Source organism: Grampus griseus (genome assembly GCF_964374135.1).
Source record: "Grampus griseus genome assembly, chromosome: 3".
In the NCBI taxonomy this organism is placed as follows: domain Eukaryota; kingdom Metazoa; phylum Chordata; class Mammalia; order Artiodactyla; family Delphinidae; genus Grampus; species Grampus griseus.
This window is the reverse complement of record NC_139019.1, coordinates 75,585,926-75,609,372: the sequence shown is the minus strand read 5'-3', so window position 1 is coordinate 75,609,372 and position 23,447 is coordinate 75,585,926. Positions and strand designations below refer to the sequence as shown.

Here is a 23,447-nt window from a genome sequence, read left to right as displayed (position 1 = left end):
GCTGAAAAAATATAACAGAAACACTAAAACAGATATTGTATACAGTTACAAATGTTTATACTGTTGATAACCAAAATTTTATGATATTCATATCCAATAAATTCATTTTCTTAATTTTTAAAATATGCAAACTTATTTTGTTAAAAAATAAAATAAAAATAAATAATGATTTGGCATTCCTGTGAGCCATTTCATATATTTATTAAACATTTTTTAAAAATAAAATGATTGACAAACATGACCAACTTAGACTTGGCCTTTGCAATAAATACAACACACAGACATTACACACACACAAAAATTTTTCTAAAAAGAAATGTACTTCTTTTATCAGTATCTAAAAAATACATAGCAGAACACTAACTATATGAAATTTAACATCCTCACATGTGAAATTCCTTACCTGATAAGCACTTCTATTAGAGACCATGCCCCTTTCATACAAGTTGGACACTGAAACAATTCTAAGTAATATCTTGACATGGCTGGGGACTTCCAAGGAGGGTGAAGGTGAAGAAGAGCTGACAATATATGAAAGTATCGACCAGAAAACGTATCTATGTTATCCTATTATTTAAAAATAAACAAACAAATAAAACACAATAGCTAAAAGTACAGTTTTACCAGCTAATTTAGTTTAAAACTGTAATAACCTAGACCTAACTTTCTTGGCAAAAATATGTGTTTGGACAAAGAACAGATGGAAGCATGATGTTTAGCTAATTAAATACTGCAACTGAGAGAGAGGCACACTCTAAATATGTACCTACATATTAGATAATCCTAGCTATTGGGACTAATCTATATCATATGTCCATTTTACTTCTCATGATTATAGTGTGATTAAAAGAGTTCCCAAATGTGACCTGAAATGAACTGAAGAAACTTTACATGTAACATTCTGACTTATCACCAACATTAGTCTGACATAGCTTAAACCTGTTGTTTCTTCAAATTGTCACCTAGATGAAGAATATGACTAGAAATCTACCTTTGAAAAGCTGTTCCTAGTGATTTTCACAATAGGAACAAGGAGTAAGTTCAGTGTCTACATATACTATGAATAAAAATCATTACCAGTGTACTAAATGAGTAATTTACTAAATGACATTCTAGATCCTTATAATTTGATTTTTACATTAGATACTTTACTGCCACAGAAAAAAATTCTGAGAAAATATTAAGTTAAAACACTCAGAGTAATACCTAGCATAGAGTTTAAAAACAGAAAAGAAATGGTAATAAATAGGTACTGCATTTATTATTAAAATGAGGAAAAGAAATAATGAAGAGAGAAAATAAACTATAAACTTACAAAAACTGAGAAAGTGTTCATAGTTTAACATTCTTTGAAAGACTATAAAACCCGTAAGACTGCTCTTACCTGTAGAATGTTCTCTAGAAGAGCGTGAAGAAGGCAAACAGGAGGGATATAATGTGACTGCAAAGAGGAAAGTTCCTCAATTGCTTCTTTAAAAAACTGTCCTTCTATGAGGCTTTCAATTAAATTTAATACACCTCTGGGAAATTCAGCATTTTTAACCTAAGAAAGGAAAGATTCTATGACTCAAAGAAAAGAAGGGGAAAATTCTGAGATGAAATTTTGTATTAGCAAGGAGCCTGAATTTCCTCATCCGTAAAATGAACAATCCCTGCCCTCACTACTTCACTATGTTGTTATGTGGTTCCAAAAAAATGATTAGTATGAATGTGTCTTACAACAATAAAATTGCACTGCAAAACATATACATTATTGTTTTATTTATTATTCTCTGTCACCTTGAATAGTAAGAGGAAACACTACCTCTAAAGGAAAACTTTAAAAGGCATTTGCAAAGTCTGGCTGATAATGAGACTTCAGTTGGAGGTACAACCACACATAGTTTTAATTTAGATGCAAAATTATTTTTTGGTGTTCTTTTAAACTTATAAGCAAACTATGCCTATTAAGATATGCTACATATATTAAGATGTCATCAAGCAGAATCAATATTTGCAAAAAGTGACAACTGCTACAGTATCATAAAATTACTCTGAACATGCACATTAATATAACTCTTAAGAGTTCCACAAAATACAGCCCCCTTGGTCAAAATATTTTTAACAATAAAAGTGACTCATTTCACCTAGTTGAGAATCAAGAATACTCTGAAAGACTCATGGACTAAAACAATCAATTTTAAAGGAATGAATAATGATATAAAGAAAATAATATACTCATAAGTATTACACTGAAAATTTAATCTAGAAGTAGTAATTATGAAACCTATGAAATGTATGAATAGGGATACATAACTCACCTGTGATGAGCACAAGGTAAGTTTTTAATTCCTCTTATCAATTTTTATTACTGTATAGAATTTTTTTTGGAGCTTTGATAGAATACTATTTTTCTTTTTCACTTCTGATTAGAGAAACTACATTTCAAATTTGATAAGAAGCTTTGTCTTGCTGACAACACATACCTTTATATCAAAACAACTAATAATAAAACATAAAGCTTCTTTTTGCCCCCATCAGCACCCTACTCCAAATTTCTTACCTCAACATTGTATGCTGGTTGTTTATCTATTCTAATGCAGCTGTATCTTATAGCCTACAAAACAGAAACCATTAATTAAAATTAAACATTTTTAGGTCAAAAAATACAGTTCAGCTTACAAAGCATAAAGCCTTGGCCAAACTTACAAATCAGATTCAGGAAGACATTAATAGATATAATTGATCTGATTCTCATGTTTAACTAGGGACCTCCATCATTTTAGGGTAATGGCACTCTCATGACTATGAACAGTCTCTATTCTCCCCTTCTAAATTAAAATAATGTAAAAGGTAAAGTCATATTTACTTTGAAGACCTGAATAGGTCCATTGTCCTCAGTATTTTAATAATTAGAAATATAAATGGAGAGAGCATTTATAAAATGCTCCTCTGGACTTTTGTATAAAACTCCATAGGAGAAAAAATTTAGTCATGTTTTGTATATAATCACATGTAAAATCTTCCTCTATTGTAAAATACCTGTAAGTTTGTATTTGTTTAAAAGATTATACTGGAGAAATATTTGTAAACATAACAAGAGATAATATCCTGATTATATAAAGAGTTCTAGAAGCAGTGGTATAAAACAACCTACTGAAAAAATAGAGAAAAGAGTACCAACAAGCAGTTGGCAGAGGAAGAAATACACAAATGGCAAGTGAAGGCATAAAATATGCTCAAACTTGCTACTAACAGAAGAAATACAAATTAAAACAATGATAGAGGCTTGGCTTCCACTTAGGATATAGAAAGCTGAAAAGAGAGGCCTTCCCACATTACAAACAATAAAAATGGAAAATCTACGAAATGATAACTTCACCTGAACCCTTAGGACAGCAGAGGTCTTAGTGCAACAAACTAAACAGAGATATGAAGAAAGAGAGGAGCCTCCGAGGACATGGGACATGAGCACCGATTTATCTGAGAGAGTTTAGCAGGAATAGGAGGACTCCACTACAGTGGGTAAGATTTCAGCGTAAATTTTTCACCATTTACTAAAGGCCAAGTGTGGGCCAGCATGAGAAAGCAGAACCCCTGGGAATCAACAAAATGCGGGGAGTTTGCACTCAATGGCGTGATTTTCTCCACGGACCTCACTGGGTGCTCATGTAAACGAAAAGAGACAGGGTGGGAGACCAAAGAAAGTCTCCCTAGTGGTGGAGGCTGAGGCTTGAACAGCGGCTGCTGTGGGAAGGGTAGCAAATGTGGTTACCCTCAGGGCACACATGCAAACCCATAACCTGCTGGATAAGGAAATAGGAAAAAAATCCTTTACCCCCAGAGAGAGGCAGGAAGAGATGGTGATCCCAGATCATCCCCTATTACTTGAGGCAGGGCAAGAACACTGAAAAAGCCCTTCCCCAAAACCCAGGGAGCCTCAAAGCCTTTCTCAGACTGAGGCTGAACAAGGACAACAGAAACGGGGATCCTCTAGCCCTCATTCTCCAATAGCAGGTTAACAAGCAACAAGTTACAGCAGTTTATAAAACACATAACTTATCCGTGATATCACTGAGGTATAAATGGCAGAGAATTCAGCAATTTACTAAATGTCCACAGACAATAATTACTATTAACAAAAATTAATGAATAAAATTATTTTAAGACATATTAAACATAATAATAAAATGACTCATTATTATTATTATTATTATACTTGGTTACACTACAGAATGAGAGAAAAGTATACAAAATTTTTAGTACGTCAAGTTCTACCTGAGCTCTGTATATGTGTTTCCTTAAGGCATTTTTTATGTCAGCAATATCCACATCTGTCCTGATATCCTTGGTTTTTGATTCTTTGGCATGATCAGCAAAAACAGAATTCTTCATTTCTTTCTGTATACACAAAAAAGTACTTTACACAATGTACTAAAGAGTGTCAACACAAATGCTAAGTATCACAATAGACAACACAAGAACACATTCATGCAGTGTTAACTACAGCAAAGGTCCTTACAATTATATTACATAAAGATTACAGATTGAAATTAAAAAAATTAAAAACCAAATGTTTTAATTGCAAAGTTTTACCTGATATTTACATGTGCACTTTCTTAAGTACTTTTTATTTTAACCTGTTCCAAACCTTTCCTGGAACCTCTCTCTCTCCCTTGTTTTGTTTTTTTGTTTTTTGGTTGCCATGTTCCCACAAAACATGATTATTTACCTTTATCATTCTTCTGAAGATCCTTCTGAATACATATAAACACGCTGTCTAGACTGTAAAATAAAGTTATACTCTAGAAAAATTAACACAAGAAGGATCCTGTTTAAAAGACAAGCTACTGGGCTCCCCTGGTGGCGCAATGGTTGAGAGTCCGCCTGCTGTTGCAGGGGACACGGGTTCGTGCCCTGGTCCGGGAGGATCCCACATGCCGCGGAGCGGCTGGGCCTGTGAGCCATGGCCGCTGAGCCTGCGCGTCTGGAGCCTGTGTCCCGCTACGGGAGAGGCCACGGCGGTGAGAGGCCCGCGTACCGCGAGAAAAAAAAAAAACAAAAAACAAAAACCAACCCCTAAAATTTAGATTATTTAGATTAGAATGTATTAGCCAAACTACATACACGTGTATTTTTCATTTTAAGAATTTTAGCCTCTTTTGTCAGAACCTTTCTTTTTTGTTTTAGTCAGGCAAAATAAAATATATTTGAATATCCTGATTATTAACTCAAATTCTTTCTGTACACATGTAAAAATATTTGTGAACCAAATATTGTGAACCAAAGCTAATTATAACATTAATTATGAATATTACACCAGATCAAATCAAGAAGATTCTTTTCATAAGATGTACAAGTTATATTTAACACAGCACGCAATCACAAAAATCAGATTATATGTGTAGGTGATATTAGGGAAGAGCCAAAAGAAATTAAAACTGTTCTTTGTTTTCTTTCAGCTTAGCTTACAAAGTTTTACCTGATCTCTATAAATGTGCTTTCTTACGGTAATTTTGTCATGTTCATTGTCCTTCCTGGAATCTCTTTCTTTCTCTCTTTTGTGTTTTTTCCTCAAAGTATAATTCCTTTGAATATCTTCATCCTTTTTCTTAATTCCTTTCTAAACATATTTAGACCACAATTAAACAAATGTAAACATGAATGATGTATGTTACAAAATCCATATAAATTCAAGACGAGTCTGAATTATGACACATTAAAAAAAAAGTTATATACAATACAAAATCTCATTCACTGTTGGAGTGGGTATACATTAGTAAAATATTTTGGAAAACAGTTGTTCATTATCTAGTAGACTTGAACATGCACAGTCCTTATAACCCAGAATTCTCTTAGGGATATATCCTAAGCTAGAGGAACTCTTGAACATGTGCACCAAAAGTAATATAAGAAAAGGTTCATACTATTCATGGCAGAAATGCTCACAGTTACAAAAACCAACCAATCCATCAAAAACAAACCAGCAAAAAGACACCAAAATATTTATCAATAAAATGGATAAAAGGTATAACTGTGAAACAATGAAACATATACACCTGCAAAAAAGCAAGTCACAGAAGATTATAAATACCACAAACTAGAAAAGTTCATTAACAGGCAAAACTAAACAATGTATTGGTAGGGATACATATGTAGGTGGTAAAACTATAATGAAAAACAAGAAAATATTAAAACAAATTCCAAAACAGAGGTTACCTATCATGGGTAAGAGGAAGAAAAAGGGATGCAGTTTGGAAATGACACAGCAGAATCTTAAAAAGCTGGTAATGCTCTATTTCTTAACCTAGCTGGTAGGTACATAGCACTCATTTTTGTACTCTTTCAAAAATTATACACAAATGCTTTATAAACACATATAACATATACATAATTCAGAAGAAACAACTTCATAACTGGCATTATTAGAAAAGAGTGTAAAATATAAATAAGTTACTTTTAATTTGGAAGGTCTTACCTGATTTCCATATGTGTGCCTTCCTAAGGCATTTCTCATTTTAACAAATTTCAAATCTTTACTAGAATCTCTGTATTTTTCTTTTCTGTGATGTTCAGTTAAAATAGAACTAATATTAACATCTTCATCATGATTTTTCACTTCTTTCTGCATGTTTATAAAAATACTTTAGTTAGACTATGGATTAGCCATAGCCTCAACACAACCAATGCAAGTCACAACAAAAAAACCCTCAGGAATGTAGGTTTTATGAAACATACACATGAGATTAAATACAGTAAAGAGCATTATGAATTATATTACATTTTAGTTATACTAAGATGAAACAGAAAAATAAATATTTTTAGTTCTTAAAGTATATACTGTGTTTACAAACACATTTAATTTAGGTATTTTGTTAACTTACTCTTTCCTGGAATCTCTGCCTTTTACAAAATTTGTCATATGATTAGTCAAAACAGATTTGGTTATCTTCATTATTTTCTTTTATTTTTCCAAATGTTTGTGAAAACAATTTAGGCTCTACATCAAACAGTCTTGCCATTATTAGGCATATCAAATGAAACATCTCAGAAAATCTTTGTATAGGAAATAGGTATAATAACATTAAAATGGATAAGAAGTATTGCAAACCATATTGTTTATTCTTTACACTAAGAAATTAAAAAAAATAGAAATTGTGACCTGAATTTGATATACATTCTCCTGAGTTCTAAAAGGAACTCAAGATGTTTACAGATGTATTCTTTTTACTTTTTTTTAAATTTAGATATAGTTGATGTACAATATTATATAAGTTACAGGTATACAATGTAATGATTCACAATTTTTCAAGGTTATACTCAACTTATAGTTATTATAAAATACTGGCTATATTTCCTGTGTTGTACAATATATCCTTGTAGCTTATTTTATGCCTAATAGTTTATACCTCTTAGTCCCCTACTCCTATATTGCCCCCTCCCAGCTATTCCCTCTCCCCACTGGTAGCCACTAGTTTGTTCTCCATATCTGTAAGTCCATTTTATTTTTTTTTTATTTTTTTATTTTTTTAATTTATTTATTCACTTATTTACTTTTGGCTGTGTTGGGTCTTCGTTTCTGTGCGAGGGCTTTCTCTAGTTGTGGCAAGCGGGGGCCACTCTTCATCGCGGTGCGCGGGCCTCTCACTGTCGCGGCCTCTCTTGCTGCGGAGCACAGGCTCCAGACGCACAGAGCTCAGTATTTGTGGCTCACGGGCCCAGTTGCTCCGTGGCACGTGGGATCTTCCCAGACCAGGGCTCGAACCCGTGTCCCCTGCATTGGTAGGCAGACTCTCAACCACTGCGCCACCAGGGAAGCCCCTGTAAGTCCATTTTAATTCTGTAATATTCAGTAGTTTATTTTTTAGATTCCACATATAAATTATATCATACTGTATTTATCTTTCTCTTTTTGACTTATTCCACTTAGTATACCTCCAAGTCCATCCATGTTGTTGCAAATGGCAAAATTTCATTTTTTATGGCTGAGTAGTATTCCACTATAGCTGTATGTCTATACAGATCTCCCATCTTCTTTATCCATTCATTTGTTGATGGACACTTAGGTTGCTTCCATACCACGGTAATTGTAAATAATGCTGCTATAAACATTGGTATGCTTGGATATTTTGAAACTAGTGTTTTCCTTTTTTTCTGATATGTACCCAGGAATGAAATTGCTGGGTCATATGGTAGTTCTACTTTTAGTTTCGTTTTTTATTTTTTAGAAACTGCCATACCATTTTCCACAGTGGGTGCACCAATTTATACTCCCATCAACAAACAGTGTATGAGGGTTCCGTTTTCTCTACATCCTCACCAATATTTGTTATTTCTGGTTTTTTTCATGATAGCCATTCTGACAGATGTGAAGTGATATCACATTGTGGATTTAATTTGCATTTCTCTGATGATTAACGATGTTGAGCAGCTTTTCATATACCTGCTGGCCATCTGTATGCCTTCTTTAGAAAAATGTCTTTTCAGGTCTTCTGCCCATTTTTTAATTGGGTTGTTTTTTTGGTGTTGAGATGTATGATCTGTTTATATATTTTGGCTATTAACCACTTACTGGTCATATCATTAGCAAACATTTTCTCTCATTCAGTAGGCTGTCTTTTCATTTTGTCGATGGTTTACTTTGCTTTGTGAAGGCTTTTAAGTCTAATCAGGTATCATTTATTAATTTTTGCTTTTATTTCCTGTGCTTTAAGATACAGATTCAAAAAAAATACTGTGACAATTTATGTCAAAGAGTGTTATACCTATATTCTCTTCTGGGAGTTTTATGGTTTCAGGGCTTCCATTTAAGTCTTTTATATATTTTGAGTTTATTTTTGGACATAATGTGAGGAAATGTTCTAATCTCATTGTTTCATATTTAACTGTCCAGTCTTTCCAGCATCACTTGTTGAAGAGACTGTCTTTTCACCATTCCATATTCTTGTCTCCTTTGTTGTAGATTCATTGAGCATAACTGTGTGGACTTACTTCTGGGCTCTCTACTCTGTTCCAATCATCTATGTGTCCATTTTTGTGCCAGTACCATACTGTTTTGATTACTGTAGCTTTGTAGTATAGTCAGAGGTAGTATCGTCCAAAGTCAGGGAGCATGATTCCTTTGGCTCTGTTCTTCTTTCTCAAGAGTGTTTTGGCTATTTGGGCTCTTTTGTGTTTCCATTCAAATTTCAAAATTATTTATTTCTGTGAAAAATGCCCTTGGTATTTTGATAGGGTGGCACTGAATCTGTAGATTGCCTTGGTTAGTATGGTCATTTTTAACAATATTAATTCTTCCAACCCATGAACATGGGATATCTTCCCAATTTGTTTGTGTTGGCTTCAATTTCTTTCATCAGTGTCTTATAGTGTCTTATAGTTTTCTGAATTTCGAATTTTTACCTCCTTAGGTAGGTTTACTCCCAGGTATTTTATTCTTTTTGATGCAATGGTAAATGGGATTGTTTCCTTAATTTCTCTTTCTGATAGTTTGTTGTTAGTGCATAGACATGCAGATTTCTGTATATTAATTTTTTATTCTGAAACTTTACAGAATTCATTACTGAGCTCTAGCAGTTTGTTGATGGCATCTTTAGGATATTCTATGTATAGTATCATGTCATCTGCAAACAGTGACAATTTTACATCTTCCTTTTCAATTTGGATTCCTTTTCTTTTTCTTCTCTAATTGCCATGGTTAGGACTTCCAATACTGTGTTCAATAAAAGCAGTGAGAGTGGGCATCCTTGTTTTGTTCCTGATCTTAGAGGAAATGCTTTCAGCTTTTTCCCATTGAATATGATGTTAGTTGTGGTATATATTTGAGGTCAGCTGTGGTATATTTGACGAAATGCTCTATATACACATATCTATTAAGTCCATTGGTTTAATGTGTTATTTAAAGCTAGTGTTTCCATATTGATTTTCTGTCTGGATGATCTTTCTGTTGATGTAGGTGGGGTGTTAAAGTCCCCTACTATTATTGTATTGATATTACTGTCAAGTTCTCCCTTTTGTTTGTTAATATTTGCTTTATGTATTTAGGTGGTCCTATGTTGGGTGCATATACATTTACAATTGTTATATCTTCTTCTTGGATTGATCCCTTGATCATTATATAATGTCCTCCTTTGTCTCATAACAATCTTTAAAGTCTATTTTGTGTGATGTAACTGTTGCTACACTGGCTTTCTTTTGATTTCAATTTGCATGGAATATCTTTTCCCATTCCCTCACTTTATCTGTGTAAGTCATTAAATCTGAAGTGAGTCTCTTTTTGGCAGCATATATATGGGTTTTGTTTTTGTATGCATTCAGCTACTCTGTTTTTTGATTGAAGCATTTTATATACAACCTCTTGAGTTCTAAAACTCAAGATGTTTACAGATGTATTTTAATAATTACCCTATCTTTCATAAAATCTCCATTTTTTCATGTTAAATAAAACTAATTTAATAACTCCATTATTTTACATCCTTTATGTAAAAAATGTTATACTGTGGCTTATAATGCATATTTCAACAGACATATGAACTCAAAAGCCTCTAATTAAGATCATGTACACATAATCATAGAAAATCATCTAAGTCACATAAATATCAACTGTATTTTGAAAAAGCTAGAGAAAATCACAAAAATATTTTAATCTCTTGCAAAGTTTTATTTAGTCTCCATATATGATTTTGTAAGGTACTGCTCAGTTGAAGAAGTTCCAAATTGTTCCTAGAATTCTCTTTGCAAAATTTGACAGATGCAGTAAAAACAAATTTTAATTTCTTTCTACTCATATTTAAAAATATTTTAGTTTAGATTAAGTAATAATAATTACTAGGCTAATGATTTGGTAAACCAATTAGAGAGTCTCTTTTATAAAAAAAAGTATGAAACTGAACATAACTGAACATTAAGTCTTCGAGGGTAGAACTAATAATGTCTTTTTTGGTTGCTCCTACTAACTGAAAAATTTTAGTTGAGAGCCACAAATATGCTTTCTTAACGTACTTTTCATTGCTCTAAGTTCAGAGTCCTTCATGTTTTTTGGTTTTCCATATTTAATCATACTGGAATTCACTTGTGCCATTTAAAAAAACTTGATCTATATGCAGTAAAATACTTGACTTTAGACCATGAATATGAATACATATATTGATGAATCCTTTGTAAGACACACGTTACATTCAACATACCGAGTTGTTTTAAGTAATTACCATGTGTTGAGAACACACTATGTATTAGGAACTGTGAATTTCCATATGTACATATATATTATTTCAATAAGAGCCTCAAAATAGAGACATGGACAATATCCCAATATGTTCACATTATAGACTGTAAATCAGAGCTGGGTTCAAATACCAGCTCTGTGATTCCAAAATCATTCTTATTTCCACCAAATAATGCCTCTCACAAATTTTGTAAGAAAAATCAGAAATGTAAGATATTTTTAGAGTATAAAGTGTTACCTGGGTTCTGTACATGATCTCTTTTAAGGCACCTTTCATTTCAAGAAATCCCATATCTTTCCTGAAATCTTTGTTTTTTTCTTGATTGCTGTGGTTATTCCAAACAGAACTGGTTTGGGAATCTTCATCATTCTGAATCTCTTTCTGTATGTAAAAATGGTTTAGGCAATCAATTAAGTATGATTTCAACATTATGTACTCTTTATGGTATCCAACTTTATAATTGCAAAATATTTTGGTAGTCAAACAAGTAGGTACAAGAATGCACTCTTCTAAAAAAAATGCACTCTTCTAAATCAAAGGTTATTAAACAGTAGTAAGTTCCTTGAAGGGAAAAAAAAAATCATTACAACAAAGGTCCCAAATAATAAAATAATAATAATGTATCTCAAGGAAAGCTAATGCTCTGTTGGTCTAGTAACAAGCAGCCCTTTTTATGAATAATCATGAACAAAACTATTTTATCTAGTCCCTTACCAAGTTAAAGTTACAATCTACTTCAACATTTTCTGATTATAGATTATTTCTCAGATTATTTTTCAGCTTTTTACTAGTAAGACTTCTTATTTGCACATCTATCATACAGAGAAGAAAATAGGCTAATAGTTGAATTCACAGCTCTTATTTTACTTGAACATTAGTAAGCAATTATCTTCACCTAACTCTATCTCAAACACATTTATTTCTCTTGTTAAGGAATCCAAACTGAATTTTTAACTACCTACCAATAATAATTTAAAATATAGTTGCATATGTACTTATACATAAAATTCTCGAAGTTTAGTAAGATAAAGAATTGAGAGTAAAGATGAATTCAAGTATTTATTATGCAAGAGTATTCAAAGATTCACCATCTTTACACAAAGAGAGTGGAGAATCATTGTCCTCCTAGGGAACAATCATGATATAGATGAAATGTGGTTAAGGCCTATGGTGTGATCTTTGGTTCCCTTTCACTTGTACTGGGCTTCCTATATGGATATGAGGGCCCTTTAGCAGCTTGCAATCTTGCAACCAGACAACAATCCCTGAGAGTAGCTGATTAAATTTCTTTAGTTACTCAGAAAAGTGAAATTGAAAGCCATGAAAAATGAAGACTTTTCTTCTGTCTTATTCCTGGAATCAAAGAAAGTATTACTCTGAATGTACAATTTTCATTAAGAACAACTTTAATGGGGATAAACTGAGTTTCTGGCTTCAAATTTTACATGGTTGACAAAGAGGATAAATCCTCAGGCTTAGATCATCAAGAAATGTCTAAAATACAGGATGAATTAATCCCATATAGTTTCCAGTTACACAGAATACATACGCAAAAGAACATACCATTATCATTAGCAACTAGGGAAGAACATACTGTTTTCTAATTCTGACTATTAAGATGCTATATACTGATCTGTGAATTAGAATGTATGATTCAAGTACCCTATTTAAATAATTAAAAATCACAACGTGATAAACGATGACATTTGGAAAATTTTTAAAAATAATCTATTTTTATAGCACTAAACAAATGATCAACATGTAATTGTCTCCAAGCCACACTCTCTCCAACCAGCTACTCTTATGAAAGATATGGGCATTATTTTTCTGTAAATATTCATTACTTATTCCTTATTTTATAAAATTTTAGTGCCAACAATACACTAGGCATTGTGTTAGGTGTTTGTCTCCTATATGATCTAGGAAGAGAGTACCATGTCTAATCTCCCTTGTATAGTATAATGCTATGTTACAAACAGATGACCAAAAGCCTATTAATTCAGTAAATTATTCTATTACCTAAGATAGGGCAGCACAGTGTGGAAATGATAGTTGCCCTGGCTTCTGATTCACATATTTGACTTTGTTTTCTGTCTTAAAATAGGTATGGATATGCTTTGGTCTCAGGTCTTATTCCTTGATTCAGCCATGGCATTTGCCACACAACTTGAATGAATTCACAAGACTGGATGGAGAGCCAGAGAGATAAAGTAATTAGAACAAGCATCTTTTGAGTACTCTACATGGTTCTTTTTTTTTGGAGGGGCCACACTGCGTGGCTTGTGGGATCTTAGTTCCCCAACCAGGGATTGAACCCAGGCCCCCTGTAGTGGAAGCGCCAAGTCCTAACCATTGGACCACTAGGGAATTCCCAGAGTGTTCTACATGGTTCTTAACTAGACTGACTACTAGCATATGGTAATCTCTACAGCATTAAGTATTTTTAACTACCCAGAAAGAGACCTTCCTATTATCAAGGAAACCTAATAATACTCAAAATGAGAAAAGTAAAGGGAGACTCGAGGAGAGCAGCCTTTAAAGTTTTTGAGTGCTTGGTCTTCAATTTTTGGTCTGACATACGATAGCTGTGAGATCATGGGAAAATTATTAAATTCAATTATATGCCATTTCACTAACTGTAAAATGAGGCCATAGTGCATACCACACAGGAACATAAGGTTTAAAATAAGATTAAGTGTGTAAAATGCTTAGCATCGTGCCTGGCACACAGTAATCACTCAATAAATAATGGCTTAGAGTAACAGTTGTATAACAACCAAAGTAAGGTAGGTATTACCTTCTACATGCAAAGAAAGATATTCGGTCACAGAATAAATGACTTCCCTATGGTTAAAGAAGTAATAAGTTACAAATCTAGGTCAACAATTAGTTGATCTGGAACAAAAAGTGTATGTTTTTGCAATTACTAATATATTTCCATAAGACTTTTCTGTGGATCATTCTATTTTATTTCTTGGACAGATAATCAAAAGAAGTTTTGAGTATTCCTAAGTATTCTCGCCTTTTTGTGACATCTTCCTTGGGCCAAACAATTTAGATACATTAGTCACTTGCTCTTCTGTATTTCTATACCTTGCACAATACATACTAAATTGTAATTAACAGTTTCCACATTCTGTTTATGCCACATTTTGTTTTTGAAGTCTGGCAGGTGGTCTTATTCATTTTCTATAGTGCATAGCATAATGACTGGTACAGCAAAAGTCTTCAGCAAGTATCTATAAACCTGAACTAAATAATTCCTGATTCTGTTACTAAGTGGCTTTCCAAAAAGTTAAGTAGGTTAAACACAACTATTTTTTAAACAATTGCTCAATTGTTACTTTTGACTCAGTCATTTTATATGGCAACTCTTCTTAAAGGACACTTCAGAATCCATCTAATGAGGAATGTATTATATTCTATGCCAGAGAGGTAGAAGAAAAGCAAGACATCAAAATGAAGTTAACTATCTTATCCTCAGAAGGGATCACAAAATGCCTCATTTGGAATGAATGGTTATGAACTAACTCTTAGCTGTCTAATCTAGAGCTTACAAAACAATGTATTCTAAAAACAAATATAAGTTAGAGATTGTCTATTATTTTTGCTTGATATACTAATGCCCTCTAGTACTTCAGAAGCTGAATCTTATTGTGTCAGATTACTGCAAAATACGATTATGGAGAAAGCATAATACGTATTACATTTTGTTCATTTCTTTCCATAGAGAAAGGGAAATTCAGATACTTTTTCTAATTTAGTTAAGAATGGTTTTCATTCTGTTGAGAGTTAATACTAACTTTAAACTGTTCAGTTAGGTAGATCAGATAGGATGCTTTAGGCTGCAAATAATAGAAAACCAATTCAAACTAACGTAAACAACATGGAAATTGTTACCTCACAGAATGGCAATATGGTCCATTGCTAAGTCAGGTTTCAGGGTTGATTAATCCAGCAACTCAAGTATCTCTACAAGAGTCTACATTCTGTCTCTACACTTTGCTGTCTACAAGATTGGTTTCAACCTAAGGCTACTTCTCCTCATGGTCAAAGAATGGCTGCCAGTAGTAATTACGGTTTCGTTTCATTTTTCCATGTTTACATTTAGCAGATGCCAGGCTGCCAGAGGCTCGTTTCAGAATGAGAAATAAACTTCCCAGAAGCTCTTACATACCTCTCTTCATGTCCCATGAATCAGAACTGGTTGACATGCCCATTCCTAGACCAATCACTGTCAAGGACAATGAGATTATCCATAGTCCAAGCAGATCCATCCTCTGAACTAAGGTCAAATTTCCAATCCACACTGCCGCTACTCAGTAGGGAAAGGTAATTATACGATGGTATATTACATCTACTCTTGGAATACTCAAGGGTTGTTCATAATTTCTCTATTAATCTAACAAATATAAAATGAGAACTCATGTGCTAGGCTTTATGCAAGATGATTCAGATATAACTATGGAAAAGACAGACATCATCCTTGATGACACAGTGCTTTTGGTTTAGGTGGGGAAAAAGACATGAACCAAGTAATCAGCCAATTAATTACAACTGTGATGAGTACTATAAAGCAAAATAGTGATATCAGAACACATTAGAGGTGAACCTAACTATTTTAATAAGGGGCCAGGGAGGCTTCCTTGAAGAGGCAGCATTATAACTGCAAACTGATTAAGCAGGAAGTAGGCAGGCATAGGGAATGAGAGAATAGTGGAAAGGACCTTTTTAGGAAGAGAAAATAGCTTTTCAGAAGACACTGAGGTAGGAAGTAGCCTAGCCTGTTTAAGAAACTGGAAGAAGGCAGTTGTGTTATAGTATAGTGAGCATAGGAAAAAGTAGAGCAGGCTATAGTTGCAAAGGTAGGAGTGACAGGAACCCTGTGCTAACTTAAAGCTGTATTAGAGGTTTACAACTTTATCCTAAGGGCAATGGGAAGCCATTGGACAGTTTTAAGTAGGAGAGAGACAGCATCAGAATTATTTTAGAAAGAGCATTTTAGATGTTACTTCTGGATGAAGCTGAATGGACTAGAGAAAGAAAAGTAAGAGTTACTAGGAAATTAGCAAAAGTAAAGAAGTAGAACAATAGGGAGAATAATAGGAGTTGATTCCAGGAGCACAGGGCAAAGAGGATGAACTCAATATGATGTCAGTACAGAAGAGAAGCAGTTTATTCAAGAAGTATTTGAAATAAAATCAATAGGACTTGGTAATTGACAAGATGTGGGGAATAAAGGAAAGGAAGGTTTCAAGGGTGATTCCCAGGTTTCTAACATAAATTATTAGACAAAAGGTTGTATAGTATCTATCGAGATGGGAAACACTGAAGAAGGTGCTAAGTTTTCCTAGAAGACCAAGGTTCAGTTTTTAGACATACTGCAGGTTCTCTTCCACCTTAAGTGACGCTTCTTAAAAATTCTTCTTTGCTTACCTTTAGAGCAATTCTTCTAGGGTTATTTCCATTCAAACTACTTAAGGAGTGGTATGTGCACCAAGTGAGGAGATGTAGGTGGAGGAAAAGGACAGGAAAATATTTCTAAATTCTTAGAAACAGCTCCCTCTTTTCCAATGGGAAAATACCGAAGAATTCTCATATGATACTATAGCCCACTGCTGTTTTATTTATACTCTGGTTTAAAATGCTTAAAATTATTTTGTAATAAACATCACCAAAGCACTGAAAACAAAAGTAGAGACTTAAAATAAGACAAATTTTAAATTTAATAAGTTCTTTTCAGATTTATTAGAAATACTCTCAAATATTTAATTGAGAGCAACTGTCTTAAAAATGTCATTTTAATTCTAACCGCACTTTCAAAACTCAGAACATAATTTGATTTTTACATTTCACTGTATCAATATTTTATAAAATAAACATTTAAAAATGTTTACTAATTTTTTGTTTGTTTTTTACTTACCTCTAAAAGAAAATCTCCTAGATACTGAATTGGATAAAATGGAGCCTTAAAGTTATCTTTTTCTTGTTCAGCCTTGATTCTCGCATTACTGGCAATCACATGAGTTATTCCACTTGGCGAATTTTTTGGTAAAATAACATTTGCTTTTCCAGCCTCCAAAACTCTAAATGAAAATGTAGAAAGTATATTAAAAAGAAAGTATGGGGCTTCCCTGGTGGCGCAGTGGTTGAGAGTCCGCCTGCCGATGCAGGGGACACGGGTTTGTGCCCCGGTCCAGGCAGATCCCACATGCCGTGGAGCGGCTAGGCCTGTGAGCCAGGGCCGCTGAGCCTGCGCGTCCGGAGCCTGTGCTCCGCAACGGGAGAGGCCACAACAGTGAGAGGCCCACGTACCGCAAACAAACAAACAAACAAAAAGAAAGTATGTTTAGTCAAATTATCTAAATCAATTACTTCCTAGGAGTAGGAGCAGATCTTTCTGAAAGGAATTAATTCCTTTGGTCTATTTGAGTGCCACGGAGAATAACTATTGCAATAATTTCCTAAATTTTAAGTTTTTCAGAACAGATGTGTTTGAGAAATCATGCTATTCCCTCTACTTATCTGTTTCTTGATATGGGAAAAGTTTTTAAGAATCAAGAATACTAAGTTTACAAGGGGGGAAAGCAGCAGGGAGTGGGGGTGGTGGTGTGATGAATAAAAAAAAATAGAACACTAAGTTTATTTCCTAAGGAAAAGTCACCTCTATAAGCCAAAAAAAAAAAAACAATGCAAGAATTCTAAGAAAGTATTTACCTCAGAAGACAACATACCTCCAAGGAAATCATTCTGGACCACAAAAAAACAGAACTAAACTTGCCAAACTTCTTCTAAAAATTAGCTTTTGAAAAAGTTTAATAACTTTGATCTACATTAAGAAATACATTTTACATTTAGGCTCAGAAGACACACAGACACAGACACACAGGCACAAACACACCCAAAAGTTTCATGAAAACTCGTTACTGCAGAGGATTTAGAAAGCCAAGAGAACACTACTACAACCTGACAGTAAGAAAAAAGCCAAATAATCCACAAAATCATAACTTTTCATGAACCTATCAGAGAACTGAGATAATAAGCCAACCAAGAAATTGAATTTCCGAAAGAGTGATAAGCACCTTTGTGAAGAGACTGGATACCCAAACTATTTCACTTTTGCCAGAACACCAGAGAGAAGTAGCCACCATAAATGCAGGCAAGAATCAGGTAAAATCTTAATAAATTTAAAGGCCAAGTGTAGGCAGCATGAAAGTTTAGAATAACTGAGAGTCCCTGACACATGGAAGGGCCCCCCTCAGTTGCAAGCTCTTTGCCACCAGCATGTATTAAGTATTCATGAAAAAGATTAGGGGCAGGTAACAGCAGGAACCCCATTGTTAGCGAAGGTGGGCCAGTGGGGACTGCCTGCCAACAAGAGATAGATGTAAAACCAGGCCCACTTCCCTGGATCTATCTCTCATATAAAGCAAAAGCCTTAAGTTATTTGGGTAAGGTAAGAAAGTCTTCTATTTCAGAACCCAGGAAAAGATGCACTGCTTTTGTTTTAAGAGCAGAAGTAAAACTCATCTGCCTTTGGGAAAGGGGTAGGAAAACTTCCTGCTGTGCAGCCAAAAAAAAAAAAAAAATGGGATAAAGGATAGAAGCAAAAGCCACCTGTCCCTGGAGAAGGGGCAGGAATGACACTTGGGCCTGGGTTCCTGCACTAATACAAAGCAGAGACCTAATGCTGGGGCAGATGCTAGAAAATCTCTTACCCAAGACCCTGCCCACAATACAAGGGAGAATTTGGCTGCCATGGGAAATTGAGACAGAAGCAATGAATTGGTATATCCCAACCCCAGAGACCAAGAACATGAAGAATGCTTAAGACTAAAGCCTATCCAACAAAACGAAAACACACCAACCCTTACTCCCCAACCTAGAAATGAGTAGGAAGCAAGAGGGGAAGAATATGAAGAGCCCTTCTGTGATGAAGTAGTAAAGGGACTACCGAAAGCTGAGAATGAATAAAGAACACTGATTAAAAAACCTCCAGCATCACAGGCCCCACGCTAAGCACAAGGGAACTGTAAACCACTGCTGGAATAAAATGAAATGATGCGCTGAAGATGAAAATAGCACTAACAAAACCCAAAGCCAGCTCAACAATTGACAAGATTAACTCAACGATCCCATACTAACTGCCTTACAAGTAGGTCCATTTTTGGATATTAACATTATTCACCTCAGCCTCTACTGTTCTTCTATAGGGAATGTCTATGTATGCAAAACAAAACAAAACAAAAACACAAGACATACACAAAAATGGGAAAAAAACCCAACAACCAAACCATTGTCAAGAGATAAAACAATAAAGAGCACAGAGAGATGATCCACATGTTGAAAGTTTAAAAAAGTGACTTTAAAATAACTTGTGAATGACATGTTAAAAGATATAATAGAATAGGTGGACAATCTGCACGAACATATGGGAAATTCAGAAGATAGTACAATCAAAAAGGTAGAATTAAGATACTATATCAAAGAAGAATTTCTTTGATAGGCTTATCAATAGACTGCACAAAACTGAGGAAGAAATCATTGAACCTGATAAGTCAATAGTAAGTATCCAACTGAAACACACACACACACACACACACACACACACACACACACACGAAGGGAAAAAAAAACAGAACAGAGAAAGCAAATACTGTGGAACGGAATCAAATGGTCTAAAATATGGGTAATGGATCTACAGAAGAAGAACACAATAGAACAAATATTGGGCTGGCCAAAAAGTTCATTCGGGTTTTTTCCATAAGATCTCATGGAAATAGAATCAGTAAATAGAATCAGCAATTATTAAAAATGGATAATACACTACAATGAAGTAGAATTTCTCTCAGGAATACAAGTTTGGTTTAACATTTAAGAATTGATCAAAATAATTTACCATATTAACAGAATAAAGGAGAAAAGCCAATTATCTCAATAGGTGCAGACAAAAACTTTCAGAGCTGATATATTTATAATAGCATCCCCTTTTTCCATAAGGTATTATGGAAAGTCCCGAACGAACTTTTTGGCCAATTCAATATTTACAAGATAATGGCCAAGAATTTCACAAAATTAAAAAAGATAAAAACTCCCGTTTCCCTAAAAAGCTAAGAGAACTCCAAGCAAGTAACATGAATAATAAACAATAAACAAAATGCACACACATATATATGGATACATAATCAAATCACCAAAAACCAAGAGTTGTGTTGCTTTTTCAATTTTAATTTCCAACTGCATCACTAGCATATAAAACACAATTTTTATTTAGTCACTTATTATCCTGTGATCTTGATTAAAGTTATTAATTAGTTCTAATAGCTTTTTTTAGTAAATTATTTGGTATATGAACACGTCTTTTGGAAATAAAACCAAGTATTCTTATTTCTTTATTTCCAACTCTATGCCTCTTATTTATTTTCTTTGCCTTATTGCACTGGCTAGTACCTCTAGTAAAATCCTGAACATTAATGGTCAGAGGGGGCATTCTTGTCTTGTTCCCAATTATGGTGGAAAAAAAAAATTCATGATATTGTTTAGATTTTTTCATAGATGTCATTTATCAGATTGAGGATACAAAAATTCTCAACAAAATATTTATAAATAGAATCAGCAATTATTAAAAATGGACAATACACTACAGTGAAGTGGAATTTCTCTCAGGAATACAAGTTTCATTTAACATTTAAGAATTGATCAAAATAATTTACCATATTAACAGACTAAAGGAGAAAAATCAATTAATGGATATAAAAATATCCATTATAATAGCATCCCCAAAAATATCCATTATAATAGCATCCCAAAGTATGAAGTACATAGAATTAAATTTAACAAAATATGTGCAAGGTTTATACAACAAAAACTATATTAATGACAGAAATTAAAGAAGCCCTGGAGAGAAACAGAGTCTACTGATAGGATGACTCAATATTAAGATCTCAATTCTTCCCAATTTGATCTACAGATTCAACACAATTTCAATAAAAATCCCAGCTTGTTTTTTTGTAGAAGTTGACAAGCTGATTCTAAAATGCATACGGAAATATAAAGGATCCAGAATCACCAAAACAATTTTGAAAAAGACAAAGTTGGAAGACTCACAAGACCTGATTTCAAGACTCACTATAATACTATAGTAACCAAAACAGTGTATTCTTGGTGTAAAGTAGATATAGATATCAATGGAACAGTAAGAAGTTCAGAAATAGACCACACAAATATGGTCACCTCATTTTTGGACAATAGTTCCAAAGTAATTACAGAACAATTGGAACTCTCATACATTGTTAGTGGGAATGTAAAATGGTACAACAAGTTGGAAAACAGTTTGGCATTTTCTCATAATGTTAAATGTACAACTGCCATCTGAGCAAGCAATTTCACTCCTGGATATTTACCCAAGAGAAATAAAAACACATCTACGTGAAGACTCGTACTCAAATGTTCATAGCCACTTCATTCATATTAGCAAAACCAAATCAAAACCAAAAAAACCCCATATGTCCATCCATGGGTGAATAAACAGACTGTGATATATACATAGAGTGGAATACTACTCAGTAACAAAAAGAAAGGAACTGCTGATACACACAACAACATGGATGAATCTCAAAAATAACAAGGCAGGCAAATGAAGCTACATCAAAGGAGTATATACAGTATGATCCCATTTATATGAACCTCTAAAAAAGACAAATCTAATGTACAGTGACAAAAAAGAAATTAGTGGTTGTTTGGTTTGGTGGTGCAGAATTAAATGTACAAAAACACAAGGGAATATTTTATGATGATGTAAATGTTACAAATCTTGATTGTAGTATGGGTAACATGGATGCATAAATTTGTCCAAACTCATCAAAACGTACACTTAAAATCTGTGCATTTTATGGTCTATAAATTACACTTCGGTAAAGGTAACAAAAAGCCCTTAGACCATGCTCTCCCGGCAAAAAGAGTCACAGCAGTCTAAGAATACAGTTTACCCAATAAGAAGTCTTCTTAAAATATGGTGTAAAAGATAAAAAGAAATGAAATTATGATGGAAACAGTATGAACCATGAAGACTACACCACATAAACCTAGAAAAAAGCCTTTGTTTAACGTAATACTTCACTTACAAAAAACTGTAAGTGCTTCACAACTGAAAACAAATATCTTCCAATTTAAAATAAAGATTTTACTTGAGTTTGCAAAGAAATAACATGTAAAGTGAAACAGAGACCCTGAGAATAATGCAAAACTTATAAAACAGATTTTGTTCCATCAGACACATACGCTTAGAAGTGCAGAATGGCTTAACTAGGAGATCAAAGAGTAAATCATCAAGGCTCATTTGGAATAAATGAATAATTGCAAAGAAATACAAAAAGATATTTAAGCAAACCAAAATTGTTTTCACATTCACTGCTTTAGCTTCTATGAAATCTCACCTTACAAGAGAATCACTTCGTTTATCAGCTCTAACAAGGAGGACAACTTTCCATCTATGGAAGGCTCCTGGAGCACCAGTGCGTTTCAGTTCTTCACGCCATCTTTTAGGTGCAGACTGCATTTGAGGTGAATAATGGGAGTCTTTTTCAATTTTATATCCCCATTCGTAAGTTGTTTCATCAAGCCATTTGCCACTTTTGGCACTATGAATTATGTAGTCCTTAGTTAGTACCCACTTTCCTAGAAAGCAAATGAACTGTCAGTCACAGAAGAATTTTTGTTCTGATAAATGGTAAACAATAAAGACCAAATATCAAATAAAATTTGGCCTTTTTCAACACCTTTTTCTACATTGCCAATGTTATTTTTGAACTATGTTTTCCTAAATTTTTTGATAGTGAAAGGCTTACAACATCACTGAACATTGTATGTAAACTTTCCCGTAATAAATAATTTTAATTCTAACTGTTACTAAGTAAAATATAAACCAAAGGATTAATAAAATGTGGTACTACTTAAATTATGACTACTATTATTATTCACCATTTTGAGTGAGGTTTATATTCTTCCTGCTATACCAAAAACTTTTCCAATAATGTTTACAGCATTGTTACACTATATAAAACAAATTAACTGAGTTAGAGAATTTTCTAGGATATGTAACAACATTCTGATCTGGGCATCAACGATCTTTTTAAACAGCAGGGAAAATATATGTTTTCATTTGTGTAGGTAATAATGAATACAAATTTTTTTTATGGTAAGTTATTCTAAAAAATGGTAAATTCACCTGAGTTAAATACTGCA

General features: G+C 33.6%; 1 protein-coding gene across 1 annotated transcript in view; it reads right to left on the bottom strand.

The window, feature by feature from the left end:
* SLF1 (SMC5-SMC6 complex localization factor 1) overlaps positions 1–23,447 on the bottom strand; it is a gene marked incomplete at its 5' end in the record, with an annotated part of 57,649 nt that overhangs the window by 33,053 nt on the left and 1,149 nt on the right. Inside the window, 11 exon segments of the mRNA XM_082651255.1 lie at positions 404–567; positions 1,385–1,543; positions 2,543–2,596; positions 4,258–4,380; positions 4,712–4,714; positions 4,716–4,736; positions 5,462–5,602; positions 6,458–6,604; positions 11,442–11,585; positions 17,128–17,290; positions 22,640–22,880. Coding sequence (XP_082507381.1) covers positions 404–567; positions 1,385–1,543; positions 2,543–2,596; positions 4,258–4,380; positions 4,712–4,714; positions 4,716–4,736; positions 5,462–5,602; positions 6,458–6,604; positions 11,442–11,585; positions 17,128–17,290; positions 22,640–22,880 — 1,360 coding nt within the window.